Source organism: Lichenostomus cassidix, chromosome 6, assembly GCF_008360975.1.
Source record: "Lichenostomus cassidix isolate B80296 chromosome 6, HeHo_3.0, whole genome shotgun sequence".
Lineage (NCBI taxonomy): Eukaryota > Metazoa > Chordata > Aves > Passeriformes > Meliphagidae > Lichenostomus > Lichenostomus cassidix.
Window position 1 is genome coordinate 21,054,696 of NC_139487.1, and position 25,785 is coordinate 21,080,480.

Here is a 25,785-nt window from a genome sequence, read left to right on the forward strand (position 1 = left end):
AAATCAACCTTGTAGACAATACTGGAAATAGCAAGGAATGTTTTCTCTTGTTGCTGTGCTGTTTTTGAGTAGCCAGCTTGCATAGTGGGGAGTATTCATGCCTCTGCATTCCTGAGTTTGGTACTAGGAATACAAACTGCCATTCCCAGCTGGCTTTGGAGCTGGCTTTGTGCTGCAAATGCTTGTCCGCTGGGAACCAAAAGCCAGATGTGCTTCACATAGTTTCCAGGCAGCACTGAGCCATCAGATGACAGTAGCTATTGAGTGCTCTTATGGTGGCCCAGAGACACAAAGATGAAAGCCTGATGCCTGTCAACACCTCCCTTGCCATTCCTGTGTGTCTTCAGTTTTCACTTGAGTCCACCTCACAAAAGCAAATGCCACAGAATAGGATGTTGCAATGTTAATAACCTTTTATTTTTGAGAAAGAAAATCTCAGGTTTTATAATTTTGAACTGTCAGACAAATTTGGGATACAGTGAATTTCAATGTCAAATGTTTCTCTGCACCATCGTCAGCTGGGAACCCACCTTTATCTTTAGAAGCATTTTCTGCAGCATTTCCTGGATGATTTTTACTATGAAAGATGAACAATCTTTGAATGCCCTCTCAAATAAGTGTATTTTCATGGAGGAAAAAAGCTCTGATGAACAGCCAAAGGGAAAACACCATGGAGATACCTGGAATAATTTCCTGGAGTGGCTTGTGTTGTTTCTCAGCTGCTCTGCCTTTCAACAGCCTCTTACCCCAACTCAAGAGCTCCACCAATTGTAAAAGCAGGAACTAACCAGTGCCAGATTCAAGTCTCAAAGTACAAACCCTTTGAGATACAGATACAGGGAACATAGGGGTGGGGGCTGGTTCATAAGAAAACTTCTAAGCATTACTGTAGCATAAATAATATGGCATCTTTCACCTCAAATAGCCTAACACTTCATAAAGTGATATGAGCTTCACTAGTTGCTGAAACACAGCTATTTCTGAAGTGGAACCTGATCTCTTTCTCTTTTTTTTTTCTTTCTTTTTTTTTTCCTTTTTTTTTTTTTTTTTAACCAGCAGACAGCAATGTTTTAAGGTGGAGAGTGAAGGATAGAGTATACACCCAATCATAAATATAAATCTGGGAAAGCTTTGCAAAATGGAAAGATCAAGCAATATCTACTTTTATTAATAACATGCGTCCTGGTGTCTCATAAACTTGTGTCCTAAATTTATAAATGCAGTTCATCTGAAAGAGATACAGGCAACATAAGATTTTGTCCTCTTTTTTTTGGCAATACTCTCTTACAGGTCTTCGGTAGCAGATGCTCTGGTTCCTTTCCTGTCTTCATTCAGTTGCATGTCCAAGTCCCGGAGCTGGCTGAGGAACCCCGGATTCGGGCAGATGTTTCTGTGAGCACTCACTGTCTTCAGAGCATCCACAAGTGTCATGTTTTCATGGATCATTAAAAAGGCAAGCACTAAAGTTGCCGAGCGGCTCACTCCCATGGCACAATGAACAAACACCTTACCTGCAGAGGCAAAAAGGCACAGCAAGGTGAGTGTGCTTTAGCATTTCTAAAGTGGAAAAGACAAAGGGAGGAGAAAAAAATGCTAGAAACCAGTTAAGAAAGCAATGGTGACGATTAGTGGATCTTCATGCTTTCAGGAAGATTACCTCTCAGGCAATGTGGTATTTCATACTGACCTCCTGCATCTAATTGAGGCCTAAGAGTAAAATAGTTGAAATTTTCTGTGGAAGGAGAAGCTTTCTGTGACTTGTTGGTATAATTTTCTGTGGAAAAAAACAAGTTTTGGCAGAAGAATTTGGCCCAGCCCTGACTGTGATCACTGGCAAGTCTCACAAACTCTGTGGGATAGTCTGCCTGTAAAAATTGAGTCGTAATTTACTGTATCTCAGCAGCCCAGTGTGAGCTATAACTGAGGATTTAATAAAGCACTCGAGTGAAAGCAGCAGATCCTGCAGCCAGTCAGAGTCAGAGCAAACTCTGGAACAAATGGAAATTATGATAACTAGGCCATAATCCAAACTCTGCTGACAAAAATTCAGCAGGCTGCGGGTCAGGCTCGTAGTTTTTTACTTAGTTCATTAACTTCTGCTGCTTCTCTAGCTTAATAGACAGGCTGAATAAAAGTCCAATTCTGTGAAGTACTTAAGCGTGTGAAGCATTCAAGCCAGCTCCGAAGTGCTGCTCCTCCCACAGGGAGCAGGAGCAGCATGCAGGGCAGGATCCCCAGCGGGAGCCCCTGTCAGCGTGAGACGGGTGGGAGGGATGTGAGGAAGTGCACAGGTACTGCTAGTTCCTACAGGATGGGTCCATGGGGCAGCATCTGCAGTGCTGTAACCTCTGCCCTTTCCTCTACACTCTGGTCCCAGAGCTTGCCCTTCTTTCCACCATGCCAGGCTGGGGTCAGCCAGTCTTCCCCAGCTCCTGGGGACCTGGCACAGCCACCTTCCCTGCAGCACACGGTATAGGCACTCTTCTCCATCCTCTGCTCAGTGGTTCTGTGTGTGCTGCCTTGTACCATATGCTGATTCTGAGCTCTGTTGGTGCCTGTTACTGCAAGGAAAAGCCATTTGGCTTGTGTTGGAACTTCTTCCCAAAGCTTATCTTTGCTTCTTTCTTACCTCCTGAAGAGTTTAAGGCCTTGCTTATGAAATTGGCAGCATCATAGAAGAAGACACTTAAATCGAAGGAAGGATCATCAAATGCTTCTACTCCATAGTACTCTATTTGCAGGTCTGCATAATATCTGGCTCCCGTGTTGATGCTATATGGTCCATCTGCTGCATTAAGGATATGAGTAATGTTGAGGCTTTGAAGTGTAGTTTTGCTCCTAGCAGCCCACCTGTTGAAAGACATGAAGGGCACGTTGGCAATGCTCCTAACATTCTGCAAAAATAGCATGGTTTAAAGTTAGTGCCTGCTCCCACTATGGAAGGATGCAGGAACTGCATCTTGCTTACAGAGGAGCAAATTTCAAGAAGCACATTGTACTTTGTGCATGAAAAATGTGATATGGAGGTGTAGAGAGCAGCAGGAGCACAGATTTGCCAGTGGGATACTGTCAGTTTAGCAAATGCCTCCCAGCAGTTAATCCCTGGGAACATGGTTTACTGTATAAAGTGGTCAAGATTTTCCTTTAAGTATTTGTTTAGGAAGTGTTAGAGCTAATCTCTCATTGCTAGTGTGCCTGGTCTCAAGAGTGAGAACTCACACAGATGCAGCAACACCTTGCTCCTGGTTTGGACATGAAGTGGATGCATTGTGTTCCCCAGCTAGGTGAACCCCACTTCCCACCTTAAACTGGGACTAAAGGCATTCTACAAAATTCTGAACCTTATGGCTCATGAGGAGGAGGAGCAGCTGGGAAAAATGAGCTAATGATCTAGGTAATCTGCAGTAATCCAATTGGAAGGAAATAGCAAGAAATATTATTTGTCACAAGAATAAAGTACTTGCATGAAAATTCCTGTTTGATATCTTCAGTTTTGCCATCTTTGAAAGAGAGGTTGTATTTGGAACGTCAAGATCCCTATTGTACAATTCATATGGGTCTTCCTCCTTCTTGCCCTTGATCTTGCTACCCCTATATGATTGTGAGGGCTATTGTCTTCTTATCTGCTTAGAGCACAGTTGCCAGGCCACATAATGCATCTCAGAACTGACATCAGTTGGCATAGGTTCTTTGACGACTTTAGTCTAGAATACAGATAATTTTTACCCTGCCAAATCCATGGTGGCTCAAAGAATATTAAAAAGCCAAGTCAGACACACTATGAGTAAGTCACCATTTTGCATGTCATATTTTTCTTGACATCCAAGCTCTTTACATCATCACTTTTGGAAGCCTGTATCACAAAAACATTCCTGAAGACCCAAAAGCTGCTCTCCAGTGTACCACACCCTTTCCTCCTCCTCTGATAGGAATGATAACAGTTTAACAATAAGACTGACAACAGTTTAACAATAGGACCAGATGTTCTTACGCGTCTCCCAGGTAGATATTTGGCCAGACTTGGTCCACGTGATTATCAGACCCTGCTCTGAGCCACAGGAGCCGCTGGAGGTCTGAGAGTGCTGGTGTTTCATAGGAAGTGCTGCTAGTCAGAGATGAAGAGTCTGTGGTGTGAAGCATCTTGCTGCTCCCTTGCATGCACTCAGGTTGTATCAGAGACAGCTTTTCTGAAATGAATTAAGAGGAAATTTTCATAGAGAAATGCTATTCCCTAGAAAGTAGTCCTGCTCATTACCCTCCAAATAGGATTACGTTATTAAAACTAGTGTGTGCAGCAGGACCTGCAGGTGTTGCTGAAAGCATCCAGAGAGCAGTACTGACTCAGGGGTGGGACTCTACAGGCATGTAATTTCTCCCCTGAGAAAGCAGCATAAGATAATGTGATTTAATTTCTTGTCAAGGAACACTATTGGTAAAGAACATCTGCACCACCTGAATGCAGACTGGCTGAACCTTGTAGGCACAGGTATCATTTCTCTTTTTCTTGAACAGCTACCAGAGTGTTTGAGTACACTTGATTCTGATTAGTTTAAATTGTAAGTTTTTGAAAGAATGCATCATTAAACTTACTTATGCTTGCAAAGCTTCAAGGGCCGAGGTGGAAATCTTAGGATGTGTTTGTGAGAGACATCTGTATGGTGTGTGTGTACACACATATAAAAACTGTGTGCATACAATTTACTTTTGTTTATAGTGATGTGTTTAAACACACATATAAATACATGTATATGTAGGAATGGATTTACCCATGCATTTATTTATATATATATATATATATATATATATATATATATATGTATAGAAATAGAAATTGAGAGCATTTGAACTAGTTTTTTCTCTCTCTGTTGAATATCCCTGGACACTTAGCTATACTGGTATTCTTGCGCCTGTCTGTTTCAGTCTCTCCTTGGGGAGCTGTTCCACTTTGTATAAATAATGTGATAGCTACTTCCCTCCAGAGAGAGGCCATTTCTCCTGTCTGAGGAGCAGGGTACTTACCCAGGAGGTGTGAAAAAAAAGAGTATTTTTTAAATTATAGAGCTAGAAGTTCTGGCACTGTTGTCCTGTTGAGAATCCCATCTAGGGCTCCCTCACAGATCTGTGAGATCATAGACCTGTGAACCCTCACAAATCATGCAGTGGAATATGGGCAGCCCTTTTGCAATGCTGTTTGCTGGCTTAGACTCAGGAAGCCCAGGCCGGCTGGTCCAGCTGGAAGCAGAGCTCAGTCAAGAGCAAGAGTGTGAAGATATCCAAGCAGTCCCTTCTCTGAGACCTTAGGAGCATTTCTACTGCCTGGATCTCATTATCCTGAATTGGTGTTCTCACTCCCTGAAAATATTGATGAGCTTTGTTTGGTTACTGGTTCTCACTAGAGTCATAATCAGTGTGGAAGACACACTAGAACTCTTCCCTAAGTAGGGTAAATGGTGTTTATTCTGATATGGCATCAGCTTTCACTCTAATGCCTGAATGCCTAAACCTAAAGTTTGGGTTTATTTTCTCAGCAATTTCAGAAACAAGTGCAGATGGGACCTTCAGAACTCATCTGGTCTGTCCCCTGCCTCACAGCAGCAGCAGCCAAATGGATGTTGCTCCTGAAATAACAATTTTGTCCATGTATGATATTTTTAACAGCATAAGCTGATTTGGGGAATAAGCAGAAAACAAGGGAGAATATATTTTTGCTTATGGAAAAAGAAGTGGAGATGATGTGAGGCATATTACTGAACATGCACATACATTTCTGTGACCTCAGCCTAAATTTACTTCCTTTGCCCCCTTCTCCCTCCTCCTCCCCACAAATGTTAACTGCAGTTATAGCTTTTTGTATGTTCCAAAAAGAAAGAGGTCTCCTTAGGATAACTACTTAATAAGCAAGATATGAAAAGCACAATAAAAGTGATGGGAGACACAGAAAAAAAAGATGACTGGTTTTACTTTTAATGGTGGAGGAAAGGAACTGCAGGGAAGTAGAGAGGAATATAGAGATAAAAGCCTACGAATTTTTCAAGGCAGATAATGTAACATCAAGAGCTTTGGTAAAGGAGCATGTAGTGCAATTTGAGCACAGATGAGCATGAAGAATAGCACAGAAACAGATATTGTGTATTGCCCTACAAGTTTTACTGCCTTGTGGAAGTCATGCACTGTGCTCAAGAGCTACTGCCAGCATCTTCATGATGACCTGTTTGTACTTTCACCGACACAGAACGTTAAACTGAAGCAGTAAAAAAGGAAATCAAGAAAAAGATAATACAGCTTCTAAATCACAAGATTCATAAGACCACAGGCTCATTTTCAAGGAGTGTGGCTGACTGAGTTGCTGCAGATGCTTAAGGGCTGAAGTCGTGGAGCAGATGGATACCAATCTTTCACTTCTCTTAGCCCCTGCTGCTTTAAATTTCTGTTGTGGCCTCTCAGTTAGTTACAGTAATGGAGATGATGAGCAAAAAGAATTAGAGTGTGAGGCCTCTTGTTCAAGACCTGTCTTTGAGGAGGTTCTCCAAAAATTGAGTCTTTTTGGTACCAGTGATACGTTGCAAGTGACTCTGGCCTTTACAGCCAGGGAGATGCTTTTCAATAGAGCTGCTTTTCACAGAGCAATCCTCTTTCCAAAAAGTGTGCCAACATTGTTTTATTCACATGACTAATGACAGACAAGTGAGCTCCTCCTGTCAACACAAGCATAGCTCTTCCCAAGAACACTGCTTCTGCCTTCATTGCACTGGCCTTGAAATTGGATTGCTCTACAAGGCCTAAGGGGTAAGCTTGGAAATAGCTATAGCAGATGATTGGACTACTGAGGAAAGCAATATGAATTTTTTAATTGAAGGCCAGGGACTTTGGTGAGGGTTTCTCCCCACATTCTACTTTAAGATACTGCAGAGGTAGCAAAAGTGCTGCTGCTGATTACATTTCTCTAAGCTTCTCCCTCTGGGTGGCTCCCAGAAGCTGCTCTAGTTGGAAACAGTCAGCAGCTGCAGGAGGGCAGGAATACCTGTACCTGGGGGAAAAAAATTCTGTCTAACAAGTTCACTAACATTTTCTGCAGAGATCTAGATCATGCAAGTTGGATAGGATTACTGTTCTTTTAAACTGTAGCCATCTCATTAGATTCTTTCTTTCTTTCTATCTACCTATCTATCCATCTATCTATCTTTCTCTCCTTTTTCTGCTTAAAACAACAGAAACAAAAAAAATATTCTACCTACGGGAGACTTTTGAGGCTGGACAGAGATTTTAAGGGCAAGACAGAGAATACAAGGTAGCACAAGCTTTAAAATTGTCTTGTCATTCTGCATCAGTTCCCAAACACCTGGAGCACTGGGGCACAGCCCAGATGGCCAGAGGCTGCTTGGTTCCCTGTCTGGGCTATGGAGCCTGGGTTTGCATGGTCCAGGAGCAGCCCTGGAGGCCCAGGCTGAAGGTGGCCGTGGGTAGCATTGTCTGGCTGCAGGGAGCACCCAGGAAGGGCTGTGGGTGACTCCATGCATGCAGCTGGGTGCAGCTCCTGAGCGGCCCAGTTGTGCCAGAACCTTGTCTGCAACAACCTAGTGGACCTTTGGATCTCCCCAGTACTGTCCAGCCACTTGTGTCCTACAGTCTGCAAAGCTTTTTGGTTTGGTTTTTAGTTTGTTGGTTTGGGGTTTTCTTTCTTTCTTTCTCTGTAGTGGAAACAATTGCCATTTTCTGTTGAAGATCTCTCTGGCAAAGAAAAGAAAAAACCCATGCAAACCCCCAGTGACTTGAATTAGCTAGAGCATTTAACAGATGTGTGTTGCATTTGCAGATTCCAGTGGGGAAAAAAAAAACCTCAGCAAAGTTTTGGGAGTAAAAAAGCAAACTCTCCAATACTGTAGATTTGAAATAATTAATTTTGTTATTTTTAAAAAATTACCATTTCCATTTTTCTATTTACTTTTGTTTTGAAATTTGTTTTCCTGCATTGCATAATATCTTTTAAAATATTAAAACAAGATGAAATGGCTTGTTCCTGTTTGAGAAATGTTTTATTTAACAAAAATAGCCACCTATTTGCCTAGCCCTAATTTTCACTTCTGTAACAGGGGGGAGCCTCTCGGATGGGGACAGGTGTCTTTCAATAACAAGTCCTTACATGAGATTCTTGGCAGCCTCAGGCACAGCAGGGCCTGTGGTTACTACAACAGCACAAACACTACCTAACAATAACATGATACAGAAAGCTCCTGCAGCCAAATATCCTAAATTCCCTGAATCAAACACCTGACAAATTAAATGGTACGAAATTCCAAAGTGTGGGGTCAGAATACAAGTCATGTGGAGGGGGAAAAGAAAAGCAGCTTCTTTTTGCATTTGAAAATGCTGTCTACTCTGTTTTTTCTTCTCTTTTCTCTCAACAAGCATCTCCATACTCATCTTTTACACTCCTTGCTCTTTTCTCTCGGGTAGTGCATACACTATGGCTCTTTGTCCTCCTGATGGAAAAATCCAGATGGAAAGAAGTGTGGTTCACAAGGAAATGATCATGTTAGTAGAATTAATCTTTTAGATACTGTAAAGTGAAATATGATCTTCGTTTTTATTAAGAAGACCCTGTCTGTGTCTCTACACTTTGGGCAGAATTTGACGCTAAGAGAACCCAGGAGTCTCTTGAGGTAGAGCTGAAAGCTTCGTGTGCAGAAACAGGCACATTTAAAAGCAATAGCAAAGTTAAACCAGCCAGATGGGAACCTAGCAGGCAACCGAAAGGGGAACTCTCTGTTTTCCTTGCAAGCCTACAGGGGCTTGTTTGCAGGAATTAGAATCTCTCACCAGCAGTTCACTGCAGCTCTAATACCAAGTGGTATTGAAAATGAGAAGCAGGTTATGGCTGATGGTTTAAATGAGGCACCTATGGGAATTTAGAAATGAGATCCTGGACTTGTCTTGGTGTAGATTGTGCACATGGCAGAGCAATATTGCTTTCTTGGCTGACTGCATCATATATTATGGCCTTTTATTTTGCCCACAGTCAAACAGCAGGGAATAGTAGAAGTTCATTGCTCCAGCTCACTGTTCAAACTCTGATCTGCCTCACCAGAGGCAGTGGCCCTGAATAATGGAAAGCAGAATCGGTCCCTCAGCCTCAGTGCGGGTATGTGTTCAATGCAGCACTGTGTAAATGCTATAGCCATTATTTTGGAGTGAAGAGAAAAGCAGAATGTACAATTAAAGCTCTGTTTGGTTCAGTTTTTTAGAGAATTTACTACCTGGGAAAGATGCCAGATCGAGGGCTCTGGAAAACACAGCCCGCCCTTTAACTGCACTGTCAGGAAAGAGCAGGAGCAGCTCTCCAAGCCTCCTCCACAGCCTCCCCCTCACCCCAGCCCAGCTCAGCTTGCAGATGCCTCTCGCCCTACACTGGCAACTGTGTTTTACAGGGTGGGAGAAAATCTGAGTCTTCACACTTCTTCAGTGCTTGGTCTCCCTCCTGACATCTCCTTTCACATCCAGCCTTGTACATTTATGATGGGGCCCTCTCATTTCTCCAAACTGAGCTGGAAGGTACCAACTTCTGCTTGCAAGGAGCCTGAGCTGGGCTGGAAAGCTAAAGGCTCCTTCCTCTGTCAGTCCTCCTGTTCCTATGCAGTGCTGCCCGTGGGGCTGGAGGGGCTGCTGCCCCACAGGAGTTGCATCCGCCTGGAGACTACAGGAATGCACAAGGTCGTTTCAGTAGTGGGAGCAATCACAGGGCAGGGCAGGTGAGGGCAGTCAGCCTCAGGCAGGGTTTGGATAGCCAAGGCAGCTCCTGGTGGTGAGGCAGATCCCAGGTGAAGTGGGAAGACAAGGGTGTGCATGGCCAGACACAGGCATGCAGCTGGAGATGGAGCCCAAGCATCTCAGCTCAGAGGGGCCCCTGAGTGAGGTGGGGAGCCCAGTGTGGCCTCCCTCTGCTTGCCCTCACACAGTACCTTCCAGCAGCCCATCCCAGGTCACACAGCCACTGTTGTCCTTGGACAAGGCAAGCCCCCAGGAGGGGTAGAGCTTGCAGGGCTCAGGCTCAGTGGGGTGAGCTTCACCTGTGCCTTGCTGGTTTTTGGGGAGAGGGTGTTACTGCTGCCTTACCGAAGTGCTCCTGGAGAGCATTTCCTCTTCTTTGCAATGTAATGGATCTGCACATATTTTCCAAAACTCTTGTCATTCCAAGGGGGCAGAACCTTCATGTTGCCCCCCTCCCACCTCCCCCAGCCCTCCTATTTGAGAGCCACGCAGCCTAGGAACAGGCACTTGCCCATGCACGGGGCTAACACTGCAGGAAATGATGGCTTAAAAATGGAGACACTGGTTGGAAAAATGGGGAGTCCTGCTTGCAGTAACAGGTCATGGCTGTGGCATGACGACAGCTTTTACATCTGCAGCTTTCAGATTCAAAGGAGATAAAAAAAGAAGTATTACCTTAGCAGCTGGCATCTCTGAGCTATTCAGTGCACCATCCCCAGCAAGACAGCGCTGCCCTCCACAGGCTCCTAGCACAATTTCCGACTGTCTGTGGATATCTGTCGAGCCTGGAGTGATGCTTTCCCCTTTATTTCTCCTCTGGGGCACTCCTATCCAGGGTACCACAGCTAGGAATTCAAGCCCCCCAAAACTACTGGGTTTTTGGATGCATCTCAACTACGCTCATGCTTCTCCCTGAATTAAAATGCTGTAGTTTTGAGTCCTGCTGCCAGCAGCCATAACTGTGCTGTATGCTGTAATCAGGGGAGCACACAATCACCATGCAGCTAACTGCTTCTAATAGTAGAAACTTGACTCTAATCTTATATAACGCCAGTAATGGAGCAGAGAGGCTGTGGCTTGTGAGGAGCTTAGACAGAAAGCTTTCTTGGGTAGCTCATGCCCTGAGGGCAGAGAAGCTGCAGCTGCAGTGAGAGCAAGAAAAACAAAATGACCTTGATATTGATAACAGTTCAGTGAGTGCTGTCACAGCCAGTGCTGTGCCAAGACTTCATTGGTGTCACAGGCTGTTGATAGGTGTAAGTTATGGGCAGTTCTGATAAAAATGGTGTCAAAGAGGCCAGACTGAGAGAGGGATGCAGGGAAATAATGTCTTGCAAGCTTCAGGAAAGACAAACAAGGATGTTAATATATTGCTATTAAAAGGGCTCCAAAGCACTTGCACTTCTGCAGGCAGTATGGATTTGTGTGACTGTGGATTAAAGGGTTTTTTCTTCTCCTTGATTTACTCCTCAAATGATTTTTGTCTGACTGCTGCTGTCAATACAAAATTGACAATGCTGTCAAGTTTGCAAGATTTCAGAATATTTGAAGGCATGAGAAAGGAGGTTTTGATATTCCTCAATCGTTTGGCAGGGGTAGCTTTGAGCTGTCTGTCTCTCCCTGCACTTTTAACATAAGCAGTGAAGTGCTCTCCTTGCTTTGCCTTGCTTGAAAGGGTACATACAAAAAAGGCACCCTTTTCTAAGGTTGACAAAGCTGTACAAATTCTTTGCTGTGGAATCAAGAGCGAACTTCAAAACTCTACAGTGGAAGATCTATTTTAGCACTTGAGTTTTTCAGGCATATCATAGAGCTTTCCAGCAACATTCTCAGCCTTGTTGGGGCAGAGTAGATGTTTTTCCTTTAGATTTTTTTTTCAACTGCTAACTTTAAAATCATTATTTGATTTTGATTAAGTCATCCTTTAAGAAGATTGATTGTATGTCACAAAGGAATTGACCACTGATGAGTGCATGAGAATAACTAAAAGGAGATATTAAGACATAGAACTGGGATTTCCTGTCTCTTGCAAACTTTTGATTATGTGTCTGATATGTATTTGCTCCTAATTTCTTACTTTAAATTTGAAGAAATAAAACTATGAGTGGTTCTCCTGTTGCACCTCCCTGGTATCAGGGTGCCAGGTGAATCAGAGTGAAGCAGGAGCTGCCTCGTCAGGGCTGTGAGGGATGAGGGCTCAAGGGCAGGGGGGACACACTGCTGCTCCATGGCACACCCAGTCCCAGGGCCACTGGGAAGGAGTCTCCCTGCCTGGCCATGCTGCAATGTCTCTGTGAGAAGCAGGGAGCATGGTGCTGCCCTGCTCTCCAGACTGAGGCTATGCAAGTCTTGCAGTTGGTCAGGCAGGGCAGAAGTAAGGTTTGTTATGTGCCAGCAAGTTGTTGGAGGTTTTTTCACTTTATCTGGCCAGGTTTTATGCTGTTGTTTTTCTGATTGTGCTTCATGCTGTGGATTGGTGTGGACTGGAGATGGATGCCAAGGCTGGTAGGTAGGTGATGGAGGGGAGAAGAGCCTCCAGCAAAGCAGCAGCCTCAGGGCTCCCGAGGGAGAGCTGAGCACAGATAGAAGGGAGGAGTGTGGCCTTGCTGAAGGTTGTGCCTGCTGCAGGTGTTTATTATAAACAGTTTGGGAACACACTGCAAACGCAATGGTTCATTTTCCCACAGCAAACTTCAGAGCCTCCAGTGCAGCCTTGGGAAGGCTGTCCTCTGCTTGAGAAAGTTGCTGTGAGCAGGAATACATTAAGGACTGTGAGAGTCTCAGGTACAACAGCAATGGGAGCCACCCATGAGCTATAATTAGCACTAACATCCTTTCTCTCCAATGCCTGGCACCCCAAGCACTCATTTTTGTGGGTGCTAGTGAAAATGAACAAAGCTTTGAAGAGATTTTATTTATGTTCTCTTTGCAGGCTGAAATTTTGTGATTAGTTTCTCTTATTGGCTCTGAATTTTGCATTTATTTAAAGGGAAAATATGGACATTTTTTCCTTTTTTTAAAATTATCATATATAATTTTCATTTTTTACCTCAACTATGTGGGAAGAGCTATTGTGGCAGGAGAGTGGTTATCACAAGTATTCATTTTCAAGTAACCTCTTTGTGATTGCAGGAAAAGGGAAAAAAACCTAGGAACTTAAATTCTGTCATATATAAAGCTTACATGCATTTTTAATAAAATAATGAAAATGTTTTGGTTTAGAATTAAGCAAACAATGCAAAGTGTTTGGGCAGGTTTTGTGGTGTTTACATTGAGAGATCAGGCAGAAATAGTTGTTGTAGTAAAAGGAAAAGTTCTACATGCCTATCAGACAAGATTTTCCTATGGTTTAATAGGAAACAAAGATAGCTTTGTCAAGGGGCTCTGAAGACCCGAGGGCAGCACTGGCAAAAAGGAACCTTTACAAAATATTTAGGGTTCACTTGATGAAGTCTTGGCATAACATAGTAAAGCCTCACCTGTTATGCAACTCTCCTTTGCCCTTTACAGACATTCAGGAAACACAAGGTCTACAAAACAGACATTTTGCTCTGGGATAACCAAAGAAGCCCTGCTACAAGATCAACCAGTAGAGCTGGAAGAATTAGTCAAGATTTTAAGTACACAAGAGGAGCTGTATTTTTTTGCAATGATGCCAAATAATTTAGTTATAGACTGGTTTTACTGACAACCCTTGTCTTAGGCCAGGGGGCAGCGCTGCTGTTAGTGAAACGCTGTGCTTTTTCCTGCTGCCACAAGATGGCAGGAAAAAACAATGTTGGTTGATTTAAAAATAGAAAGCGATGGGCATAGCACGGCAGAATACACTCCCGACCGGCATTTAAAGGGAGCATTTACAAGAAACTGTGCAGGTTGGATGGAAGAAAAATGTGAAACGTATGCAATTAATTAGATTGGTATTGACCTGGGTGTATACACCAAAAGATTTACAACATATTCTTTCCCATGCAGGTTTTCTATATAAGAAAAGCCTGTGACAGAGCTCATTTTTTCCTGTACACCATGCAGTTCAGCCTGGTTTTGTTCCACTGACAAAATCTGTTGTACAAACCAGTCCAAGACATAATGCCCTCACCTAAGGTAAACATCAGGGGTGATTATTTTAGTCTTTTATTCTGTCATTTTCCAAACATAATTCTCTTCCCATTCCCTGTTCCTCCAGCCGTAGTAGAAAAAGAGCCAAGCTAGAGGACACATCCACTGCTCCTGCTTTTGGGAACAGCAGCAGGCATGAGGGACAGCAGCTGGGCGGGAGAGCTGGGTGCTGGCAGGCTGTGGCACTGGGTTGTTGGGCAGGGCAGTGGGGTCAAATCAGTGTCCCTCCTGCCTGTTCTCCTGGGAAAACTGACCCTTCAGTGCAATGGGTGTCACAGGAGCTGTTGGGGCTTTGGAATAGGGCTGAGATGGAAGAGTCTGTCCTGTTCATGGTCTCTCTCCAGCTGTTTTCACTTTAAATACTTTTCTTAAAGGAAATAAACCCTCCACAAGAACTGAGATTGGTTTGGAAAGTACAACCAGACTGTGTGGGGGCTCTGAGTTATCCAAAGGCATTCTTCCTCCATAGCCAGTGTGGTGGTTCCCCTGCATCCTTTTAACAGATGAAAGAAACCTGTGTAAAACTCACAAAGGTTATTGGGTGTCAGTGGCAGTTACCAGGAGCTCATTAACTGGTAGAAGTTTATTCTGAATGCAAGCACCATGCAGACCCGGCAGGTCCCAGCCCTGGTCCTGCCCTGGCCTTGGCTCAGCCATGCTGCTGCTCCCCAACATGGCCTGGCCTGGCCTGGCCTTCCCTTCCCTCACTGAGGCATTGAGGACATTCATCAGTAGCCATTGCAGTTCATCTGGCGAGGGGACAAAGCTCACGGTCGTGGCAGCTGTGCTGCCCCGTGGCAGTGGCCTCCCAGAGCCTCCACCAGCACCAGCCTGCTCCTCACCCATCCAAACTGCTCCTCACCCATCCAGCCTTCCTCCTCAACCATCTAGCCTGCTCTTTACCACCTGCTCCTGTCCACCTGCTCCTACCCACCTTTCTCCTCACCCATCCACCCTGCTCCTTACCACCTGCTCCTATCCACCCTTCTCCTCACTCAGCCTTCACCCCTCCTTTTTTTTCCCCACTGCCTGAGCTAACCTCCTTGGAGCTGATGAAGGCAAGATGCTTGCTGGGGACATGAGGACAATGAGGGACTTTGTGCTAGGGCCAGTTTTTCTGTCCAGTCTGTAGTAATTAAAAGTATCAAGAGGTTTAAGAAGTAGCCAATCTACTGAAAGCCAAAAGCTGGAAGGTACACAGCTCTCCCGTTTCTTATGCTGGCTTTCCCTAGACTCTGCTCTGGGCTGATGGAGAATGAGTAACTAGCCAGACTTTCAGGTCTAACCTGCATTGGTGCCTTTTCCACTTGTCTTATGAATGCAGTGTCCACAGTACTCATTACTAAATACTGAATTCTATAACATGGGCACCAAACATCCAGAATCTGTCTCCCAGACTGGGAATACATTTGAAAATTCATTTCACAGTGGCAACATGGAGGAGAATGACAAGGCATCAAGAATGAAAAAGCAAAGGCAAAATGCTTAAAGCAACTTTCAACTGTTGTGATGATGAGGGAAAAGGACTGATGATACGAGTGCCCATCACCTGGGCAAGAACACTGTTGCCCTATGAGATGATGCTAACACAGCTCCCATTGCCCTCACACCTTTCCCCTCCAGATTCTGATCCTACTTGGATTTTTAAGGTATTCTTTCTTGTATTGCTTATTTTGGCAAAATTGTTTTGGTCGCAGGTTGGTTCTGCAGTTAGCAGCTTCATTTTGTGAGGAAAGCAAGAGATCCATCTGAGATCTGCAGCTGCTGGCAACACCACAAGAACACTGCCAGGATCCAGGACATTTCTTTTGCCCTTTGCCTGCCCACCTTTGAGTTGTGGGATCCCACCTGCCATTCAGAAGTAGATTAAGCCATCCTGGAAATTAATAGGTTTAACTGAGCACAAAATTACTTTTAATCTGCCTCATGCAGGACATTTTGCCAGGCTTTCAGCAACTGATCATCTAGGTCAAAACAGCTCCAGGGTATGCTTAATCCTGCTCTGGATGTGAAGTGAGCAAGCCTTTACACACTCTTAACAGCACTCTCTAGACACCTGTTACCCTTCAGTGCTTGAAAGGAAAATCCTCCCCTTTCAGCACTGAAGCATTAGCTGCAAATGTCAATTTGCTTTTTTTTGTGAAAACAACAGTGAGAAACCATTCACCACAGGTAGTTCATCCACAAAGCAAAGGCAAATTCAGGACTGTCCAGGAATCTGAAACCACTGGGTAGAAGGGATTTTCTATTTCTATTCTACTGGGATATATCCCTGAGTTTTTAATTTTTGTTCTGTTGAGCAAGGGATATATGCCTGAGAGGGAACAAGCACATGTGCTGATCAGCTCAGAAGGGAGGAAGCCCTTGCACAGATGACATAATCACACTTGTGGTGCTGGATCAGGTATTGAGAGGGCTGCACTGATCTCTGCTCTTCTCCTGCCACTTTTCTGTATTGCCACAAGTAAGGGTTGAGATTTGGTGGGTCAGTCTTAACCCAGAAGATCTAATCTGATCTGAAATGCAGGGGCCCATAGCTAGGTGAGCTTAACTGGGTCCTTCTCTCTATTTCTGAGACTGTCAGGTGCAGGAAGGTGGTTACTGACTATTGGAACAGAAAAATGTACCATAAAGCTGAAGTGCTTTTCTTATCCTGACTTACTAAATGCCTGTCCCACCTCCTTCATCTGTGAAGACGTCTGTCATGCCTGTCCCATTTTCTGCCTTTCTAGGGTCATAAACAATAGTGAACTTCATCTCATCCCTCTATTAGCTTAACCATTCCCTTGATGGATCACAGACTGGGTGTCGACAGGCAAAATCTCTGTCATGAAAAATTCAAACTCCCTCTTCTCTCAGAGGTGCTGGCATGGTGGTGAAGCTCCCTTTGCCTTCTGCCTGGTTACATCTCCTCCAGGCAGGATGGTGCATCTTGACTTTACAGCTGCTCTGTGTGGCTACAAATGCTTTCACAGCAGGATCTGTTAGCACCAAAAACCCCCCTTGCAGGGATCTGAAAGCATGCTGCCTTTTGGCACAGGAATGAGCCTGCCGTCCCCAGAGGACATACAGACAAAATCCTGGCCAAAGAGGGAACCCTGAGAACAGAGCTAAGGTTATGACTTAGTAAATGTTTATCTTCAGTCTGTATTTGATGTCTCGATAATAAGGTGACCGGTCTCTCACAGAAATGTAAGGCAGGTTGAAAAACAGAGGGGCACACAGGGGTTTTCTTGAGCTGCAGCACAGAGCATGTGCAGGGCCTTACCATTCCTCACTTGCCACCTTTGTGGCTGATGGATGCTTTCATGCAGTGTCTCTTCCTAAGCCCTTCAGATCTGAGCCATAAATATGGTCGATACAACTGTGCTTCTTTTTTTAACCTAAAAAGAATGGCTTTCCCTTTGTACTGTTTGCATTTTGTCATGCTGCTTCAGTTCACTCACCGTTTTCCTCAGTTTGGTAAAGAAGGTGTCTGTGAAAACAAGAATGGGGGAAAAAAAGAAAATTATCAAAGACAGTTTTTTATATATGTGGGGAAGAGATGTTTCAAAGTGAGTCTATCAGGTTGTGCATCTAAGTATTATTTCTGTCCTTGAAAATCTTTCACTTATGGTGCTTAATTGGTCTGTGCAAATCCATTGCCAAAGAGGTAATTGGCCATTTTTATAGAAGGATCAGAAACAAAAACACTCCAGGCTATTGTTCTAAATTTAAAAAAAAAAAAAGGAATTATGGAAAGAATATGTTTCAGGGCATCATCCAGCCTCTCTTGAAACTATGCAAATTCACTTGGTGAAAACAACAGCAGACACAATGAAATGAGTTGTATATGAAGAACGGAGATCTCAAATGTGATATTATGCAGAAGGTAAAGAGTCTGTACTAAATAAGTAACAGCTCGATGTGTTATCAAGGGTGCACTTTGATTTTGATGAATGTTAGAAGAACCTTTAGCCTTGAAAATAAAGAGGATAATTTCTCTCTAGGCAATGGCTGCTCGTGAAAGCCATAAAATAAGAGCACTGGAGCCCTAATTTTATAGTGCTTTTTAAATGATTTTCAAATGGTCCAGCTGCTTTGTGCCACAATAACACAAGGCAGAGATATTTACGCCAGCAATAACAAGCATGCATCAGCCTGCCCGAGCTGCTCTCTGCAGGCAGCCTGAGGGAGGCGAAACACACGTGGGAAGATGGTACTTGCCAATGTGGATTGATCACAATCACACCATGGTCAAAGCGATCCTGGGAAGCTGCTTTTTCCACCAGACAACTTGATTGCTTTTCTTGTCTGTGTGTTGCCTGCAAAGCACAGGACGTATGCGGCTGGGCAATGCTGGGTCTATTTTGACAGCTGAAAGCCTGCCAGCAATGTGTACCTCTTAGGCCATACTGTCCTTGGCAGACTTCTCTTTTCAGAAAGAGGAGGGCAAATTCACCCCTGGGTTACACTGCTGGTTTTGGGTGGCAGTTTCCACAAGGATTAGTTTGACCCCACCTTTGGTGCTCTGATGCATTATCTTCTCCAGAAATGCATGTGTGTGACAAATGAACTCTGGGCAAATGCTGTGGAATTCTGCTGAGATGCTGAATTGCCACCAGCAACTTTCCCCAGGTATTTTACCTCTGCATGTTTAGGACTTCAGTCTAAAACTACAATTTGTTTTCCAAGAAAATGCTTAAGATGAGAACTACCCTAACGTGGTCTAGCTTTGCTTGCCAATTTGAATAGTCATTTCAACAGTTCAAAAAAAAAAGTTTCAATTTTTTTCCTTTACAGTCCCATTTTCTTGGTAAGACATTGACAGAAGACAGGGAGAAAAGGGAGAAACCTGCCTTCTGAGCCAGCAGAACGGGGTTTAAAGAGTAGTTCTTTTATGAACTATTCCAGTAAAATTAAATATCTTGTTTCTTTCCATGTTCACTAGTGTTAGAGGCATAGCAATGTTTGAGCAGTAAGAATTTTGGTGGGAACAGAAAGTTCTGAGCATGAGAGAAATGGCTAATTTATGGCTGAAAAATTATTACATTTGCAGTAATTCTCAGGTCCACAAAGCTAAGACAGAGCTGGGCAGAGGGCATTGCAGGAGGAAGGTACCTCTGGAAAGTCCCCAGCCATTGAGCATCTATTGTCACCAGGGTGAGAAAACTGTCTCTCGTCTGAGTGACTTCTTGTATGGGTTGAACAATATTTTTCCCTCTTCATTTGCTGATCCGCAAAACAGGTTAAGCATTTTTTATGCCCAGGGATATACTTTAGAGCTTTAATTTTAAACAGGAGCCTATTTTCTCTTGGAGTTGAGTTTTAAGAGTTTTAATGAGCAGAATGGACAACAAATTAGGAGTGTATCCCAGAGGAATAGCTAGCATATTTGTTGCCTTTTTTTAACCAGTTGATTGAGGAAGGACAGAAGCACAGAAAATTCAGAAACATCCTATATATTAAACAGAGAGGAAAAATAGATTTGATGCCAAAGCTTTAGGTCATGTTCCTTTTGTCTTTATCTCATATTCAGATACTTTGTCTGACATTTCACATTTCTCCTTGTCACGTCTTAATTCCGTAAGAGTTTAGAGTTTACATAGGTGCATACTGTATCTTAGTTCAATATGTAAATCCTGCAGCTTGATGAAATTGCTCACTACTGGATTACTCTTTGGATTGCATTGCCTAGAGGAAAGTGGCAGAACATCATAAGGTAAGCCAGCACAAAGGAAGCAGATCTGCTTTTTCTAAGAATACAGCAAATAAAGCTTTTTCCTTTCAAAACAGAAATGAATACATGTAGTGCTGTTCCAGGCTGCACGGAATAGTGCCATGGTCACAGATTGCATAAGTTTGTACTTCTGCCTCACTCGCATCTCATCTCATCTCTGAGAGATCCAATTTACAGCAGCTGAGATAAAGTAGCCTCCAGGGTATTACATACAGCCCTTTCATAAATCAAGAACCACTTTTTGTTACTAGAGATCTGAGTCCAGAAACAGAGGAAAACACATGGCATTAGGCTTTGTAAATGGCCAACTGGCATGTCTCTGCAATAGCTCTTTGCAGCTTTTGGCTGTTTCTCAAACCAGAGAGTAACTATTTTTAGTTATTTGTGTCATGTATTCTGATGAATCAATACAGAAAAACTAAAAAAATCTGTGATTTCTGACTGAGAACTCAGAACTTTCTTTCCTTTTATAATTGCTATTCCTTTTCTCTCCTGCTACAGAAGATACACTCTGATGATTACCAGTAGACCATGTGTGATCCTTGCCACTGATGTGGATATGGTTTTGTTGGTCACTCCTAATCTCTCAGGATCCTGCGGTTTTCCCATGTGCCAATGAAGACAATGTCTGTAAGTGGATAATTAGGCTTACCTGAGTGGTTGAGTGACATTTAGTTAATGCTGCTAAAGTAATTTGTGATTGCTTAATGCAAGTGCTGTGTAAGAGCAGCATTTTACCATCAGGACAGGGACTTGCTGTTTGCCCTTGTTAATGCACTCAGCATGTATAGAAGTGCGCAACAAGGTCAAAGCCAATTGTGTCATCTGCACGTATTTCATAAGAATGCATTTCCTGGCTGTGGAAAGTTTGGTCTCCTTTGATTCCCCATGCAAAAATGTGCTGCATTCAGTGCATGGGTGTCACCATGCCTTTCCTGGTCTTCCTTATTATGGGTCATGAGCTGTGGAGAATCATGTATTCCTCTCTGTAGTGCCCAGTGCCCACCACACTGAGACATTTTTTTCCCCTTTGAGACGTGTAAGAAAAAGTAAGGCAGTAGAAGAATGGCAAAAGGTTGTGATTTCTGAATATATTCAAAACATATCTGGAAATACGGAATTCAAAATTATTTCACTTCTGAAGAAATAAATTTAACAAATTTTACTGACTTCAGTTGACTATAATCACATTGGAGATTGCTCTCCCAAACACCCTACAAAAATTCACTTCAGGAGGTAGCTCAGGTCCTCCTATAATTGGATTTGAAATATATATGTTGAACACCCTGAGTTTTTGGCACAGCCTGTAACCATTTTACCTTGGCCTGTAACTGTACAATGTTTCTTTGCTGAAGTGATACTAGCCTTGCTAATCTGGTTAAACTCCAGTTAATAAAACTGCCTGCTTAAGATCAGCATGAAGTTTGATTTCTGCAGGATATTTTACATATTGTGCCCTCAGCTGCTTATTATGTAGCACTTCAGAAAACATTTTACCTTTAAACCCAAAGGGTCTTGGCCTTGGCCTGCATATCAGCAATGGCTGACAGCCAGACAGATATTTAATAATCAGTTTGTTGGCAACTTCAAAGTCCTCCAGGATGAAAGTCATCATGTAAAGTCAGCCATCTGTACTTTATTTTATTATATATTTGACTTGTTTAAAGATGCTGAACATCAGATTTCTGATAAAGGCATAAGGAGAAATATTTCTTCTAAAATACAGCATTAATTCTAGATTGATCTTTGATTTCCAAATAGTTGTTCAGAAACTGCACATTACTTGTTCCACAGAAACAAGCAGTGACAATATATGGTACTGCTCTGGGTTATTTTAGCTCTGGAACAAGTCCTGACGCTGGCATTGGTTTGCTCAGTAACAGAAACATCTACTGTTTATTAACCTGACTGAGTACTGGGTTGGGCCCTAAATGAAAATACTCTCTCTATTCCCCATTTCAATCTCAGGAAGAGCCCATGAAACCTTATTCTCAGGTGTTGTTCATATTTGTCTTATTGATGTTGGCAGAATAAAGAAAATTCTATCTGTAGCACTTGATCAACTTCCAGTTTCACTGTTTGCAGTCTGTAACTCATATTTAAGATGATATTAGTGATTAGCTGTTGCTTTAGCAAAGAAACTTGCTTACATTTTTACTTCTGTTAGCTGAGTGTTCTCAAAGTTCCTATTTTCCTTACTACGCATACACACTGTTATCTCTACATTTTTTCATTTTATTCCTCACCATTTCCCCCCCCCAAGAGACAGAATGTGATTGAAAGAAACATCCAAGAGTAGTTTGGAATACATATACTCACAGGCATTAAAAGGAGGTCTTAAAACTGCACTTAGAAGGCTGTCTAAAATCTAACGTTGCTGTTAACACAATTTCAATTATTTTTTTTCTTAAATCTTTGCTCTTACTACCTGTCAGGCTCAATTCTACAAGTCCATATTTCTGCACATGGTTCTAATAAGTAAAAAAGTTAATTTCCAAGTGTAATTACAAAGTTTAACAGAAAGGCAAAGTTTGGTTTCCCACTCTCAACTTTGCCAAGGCAGAAGTTCAGTGAAGCACTGCACATTGTTGTGGCTTCTGCCTTTCCCCAGCCAGGCTCTGACCAGGGCCACCGTGCTGCTGTGCACAGGGCCCACCTGCTGGCTGTCACACTCCTGCCTGGAAGTGCAGTGACATTAGGGAGCAGGTGGCAATTCATAAAACCAACTTTTGTAAATGCAGATTGATTTCCCCAGTGTCACCTAGCTCATTTTTCGGCTTTGCTGTTTCATAGCTAGAAGAATGGCCACTTTTAGCCGTAATCAGTGGGCAATCAGCAGGGTCATTAGTTCCTCCTGCTTCTCTCCTGTAGGAATTATTGTCATTTCTAGATATTGCAACAAGTTTGCAACCTGACAGTGGTGAAAAAAACCTTGTTTTGGCATAACATTGGGCACTAGGCATGTTGAATGCAGATGATTGCATGCTTTCTCCATGCTTGAGAGTGAAATATCCATCTGCAGTTTTGAGAAATACAGAGTGAAGTCTGCTGTCATTCAGAATATCCACAGGTTTGTCAGAAATTTCAACTGCAAATCGAGTTGTCATATAAACAGCCAAAATCAGAATACTTTTTAATGTGATAATTTCCATTCTAGTTAAAATTACACCAGAAAAGGTAAAAACCAATTACTGTTCAAATTTATGGCCGCTCAGGATCATGTGTCTGTCTTGTACTTTGTATGGTAAATGCTGCAGCATTTATAAATTCTATATGTTGCACAACTATAAAATAATGCAAAGCAATAAAGGAAGTCTAATCTTCTTTTTAATTATTTTTCTGTGCAGTAGGTTCTTTCTTTAATGGATAGTCCTTTTGCTTTCCTCTGTGCTAATCTTAAGTCTATTTTAAGGCAATGAAGTTTATACCAACGCTAACTAAATAAAGTTGGACAGCATATGTTAATGAGTACTGTATTCCCCAGCCCTTCAGAACAGCTCAGCCTCAAATAACACTTACATATTGCCTATGCAGAGATTAGGCCACTCTTCACCCACGTGATTTAATTCCACCTTGCAGCTGTCCAAAATATCTGGCAGTTCCTGGGCAGAGGGAGTGCCAGGCTCAGAGCATTCCTGGGCTGACAGGATCTGTCTTCAGGTGCTGACCCCTTAGGAGGCCACATGCAGAGTCAGGCAGAGGAGGCAGGGCCTGCTGGAAGCCGCTGCTGCGGAATGCACAGGGGAGGATTTTTGCTGAAGCAGGCTCTTTCTGCTGCTTGATGTTCCCAAGCAGGTGGCTGACTCTAAATACAGCTCGCGCCTCGACGCCTCCCTGGATTAGCTCAGCGCCTCGTCCCTGCTGCAATGGGGAACAGCCAGAAAAATGAACGCTCTGCTTTAAAGCGAATCTTAGGCAAAAAAATGCTACTCCCCTCCTCACATAAGCTATGGTGCTGCTCCTGCCAGCACAGAGCTTTCCCTGTGAAAGAAATGTCAGTCAATGCAACCGAGACGCAGTCCCAAATGCCTCATGTGACCTAGTTCTAATAATAAGCTACCGGGAAAGAGGGGACAGCACAGCTTGAGGGTGAGTTCAAAATAAAGACTGTGAGAGCACCTGTCCTGGGCCTCACCAAAGGCTCTCTGAGCCCACTATCCTGCACTTGACTGTGGTGAAAGTGGATGCCTACAGAATAGAACAACACACAAGCATGAATTTTACTTCTGTATATGATGATAATAATAACTACACTCTCCCAGCTGGCTGCTGCTCATGAGCTTGCTGATCTGGATGGAGTTTCTAAGTATTTGGTAAATCCTGAATGGATTTCTGCCCCTCAACCTTTTCCAGTTGACCCTTGAATATCTACAGGCTTTTACTCTCTGCAGCATCCTGTGGCAAGGTATTACACAGCTCACATAAACCCCTCCTCTTGTTTCAGACTTGATTGCTCCTGACTTCATCTGATGCCCTCAGTTCCTGTACTGGAAAATGAAATTAAGAGAAGTTTTCACTGCAACTCTCCATGGGTCCCTTCAGGTGACACTGGTTTTGTGATTGCTTTAACAGATTTAAGTCTGCCAGAGCTGTACTGGGGACAGTTCCTTTCACTTGCACCTTCGCCCAGGTTGTGTAGACCCCCTTGACAAACATGCATTTTTTAATGAAGTGCCACTGGAGAGGCAGTATTTTTCCTTTGTTTTGGTTCCTTCATCTAACTTGCCAAACCAGCATTCAAAATACAGGTTTTCATGCTGATAGTGGAAAGCAGTGAAGTACTAATGTCATGTCACATCATGACCTGAATTACAGATAGTATAAGTGACAAGTGAGGAAGTCCCTTTTTCTCTTAGCACATTGCAGCAGACAATGTTTTCTGTTTTCAGAAGTTACAGGACTAATTCTTCTGCTTTTGCTTATGTTGACTGGAATCTTTTTCCCTGCACAAATGTGCACCCAAAGTAAATCCATATATGAAGAAGCAACACAGACAGGCAGGAAATAGAAGCAACAGTAACTCCACAGATTAAAAACACTTCTGTGATTTGACAACGTCCTTGAAAAAAGTTTCTACCTAATTCATTCCCTCCACTGAGGTAAATAAGTCTTGCTTACGAGATCACTACCATGTCACTGGTGGCATGAATGCCCTACTGACTAAGCTTCACTCTGTGCTCTTCCCTTCTCTACCCCTGGTAAAACAATACTCTCCCAGGATAAGCAGTATCTGCAAGAGCAGGTACTAATTTATGACAGGAGCAGCTTTCACAGCTGTGGCTTTGTAGGACAGATGCTCAGGGGCATGCAAAGCATTATCCTGATGGGGGGATCCCATTAATCTTGCTCACATGTGTCTAATTTTGCCCAGCCTAAAGCCATTAAGATGCATTATTTCACTCACATGAATTTCAGATTTTTCAATGCCATGTCTTCAAAAGGTTTCCAGACTAAAACCTACTGTAATGTGAATGAAGTATAAATTATAATGAAGTATTAACTCATATAAATCCCTATTAATTTTAATGGAGAACTTCAAAGCAAACCCAGCTCCTCCTCCACCACTCTGCTGCTTTGTGAGGTATAAAGATTGTCCTAGCACTGTTGGGTTTTAAATGTGAATTCCTATTTGATCTTTTTACACAATAATGTCTTACCTTTTTCTTGTCAGTGGAGCTCTTTGGCAAGGTTTAGGAAAATCTGAACAGTCAAACTGATGTCTGAAAGATATTAAATATGCTTATTTTGCAAAGCACTTGTGTACAAGTGAAATAGGGAGGGATTTCTACATTCCCCTAAATGCTAGGCAGAATCAGCATTCATGTCATAACCTCTCCAAGAATGAAGGAAGAAATGTGGTCTTGGAAGAAAGATGTTCAACTCACAACCATTATAAAGTCACCATTATATCAGTCTTCTAATAACCTTGCAAGTCTCTTCCAGCAGAGAATAAAATGATCAGAACTGATGCTTCAAATGCAAACAAGCAAGCAGAAATGTATTTACTTAATCTGGCAGGGAATCTTTATAAGGTCAACTAATCAGTAAATCAAACCAGCAGCAAAGGGCAAAACCAAATTTGATTATCACTTCATGGTTCACCACAAGGTAACAAGCTAATTTTCAGGCAGAGTGGTAGCATGAATTTCAAATGCTGTTGCTGTATTAAAAATCATATTGGTTTA

At 42.9% G+C, this 25,785-nt stretch overlaps 1 protein-coding gene and 2 long non-coding RNA genes across 7 annotated transcripts; 2 read left to right on the forward strand and 1 right to left on the reverse strand.

The window, feature by feature from the left end:
* Positions 1 to 388: 388 nt before the first annotated feature.
* LOC146435456 (dual specificity protein phosphatase 13B-like) lies at positions 389 to 23,460 on the reverse strand. Of its 5 annotated transcripts, none has more exons than XM_085065601.1 (5): positions 23,120 to 23,460; positions 17,328 to 17,356; positions 3,992 to 4,187; positions 2,630 to 2,850; positions 389 to 1,511 (listed from the first exon to the last, which is right to left on the reverse strand). In XM_085065601.1, the coding sequence occupies exons 3-5, from the start codon at positions 4,156 to 4,158 to the stop codon at positions 1,285 to 1,287; spliced, it is 615 nt and encodes a 204-aa protein (XP_084921727.1). In that variant the 5' UTR covers positions 4,159 to 4,187; positions 17,328 to 17,356; positions 23,120 to 23,460; the 3' UTR covers positions 389 to 1,284. The 5 variants fall into 5 exon arrangements, with proteins under 5 accessions (XP_084921727.1, XP_084921726.1, XP_084921729.1 ...); XM_085065600.1 differs by lacking the exon at positions 23,120 to 23,460 and adding an exon at positions 18,088 to 18,224; XM_085065603.1 differs by lacking the exons at positions 17,328 to 17,356; positions 23,120 to 23,460 and adding an exon at positions 17,150 to 17,310.
* LOC146435457 (uncharacterized) lies at positions 1,435 to 15,396 on the forward strand. The gene is made up of 3 exons (XR_014853239.1): positions 1,435 to 1,537; positions 13,738 to 13,866; positions 15,310 to 15,396. It is a non-coding gene; the product is annotated as an uncharacterized LOC146435457 (long non-coding RNA).
* On the forward strand, positions 18,229 to 24,282 carry LOC146435458 (uncharacterized). The gene is made up of 4 exons (XR_014853238.1): positions 18,229 to 18,498; positions 19,509 to 19,582; positions 20,102 to 20,230; positions 24,045 to 24,282. It is a non-coding gene; the product is annotated as an uncharacterized LOC146435458 (long non-coding RNA).
* The last annotated feature ends 1,503 nt before the right edge of the window (positions 24,283 to 25,785 follow it).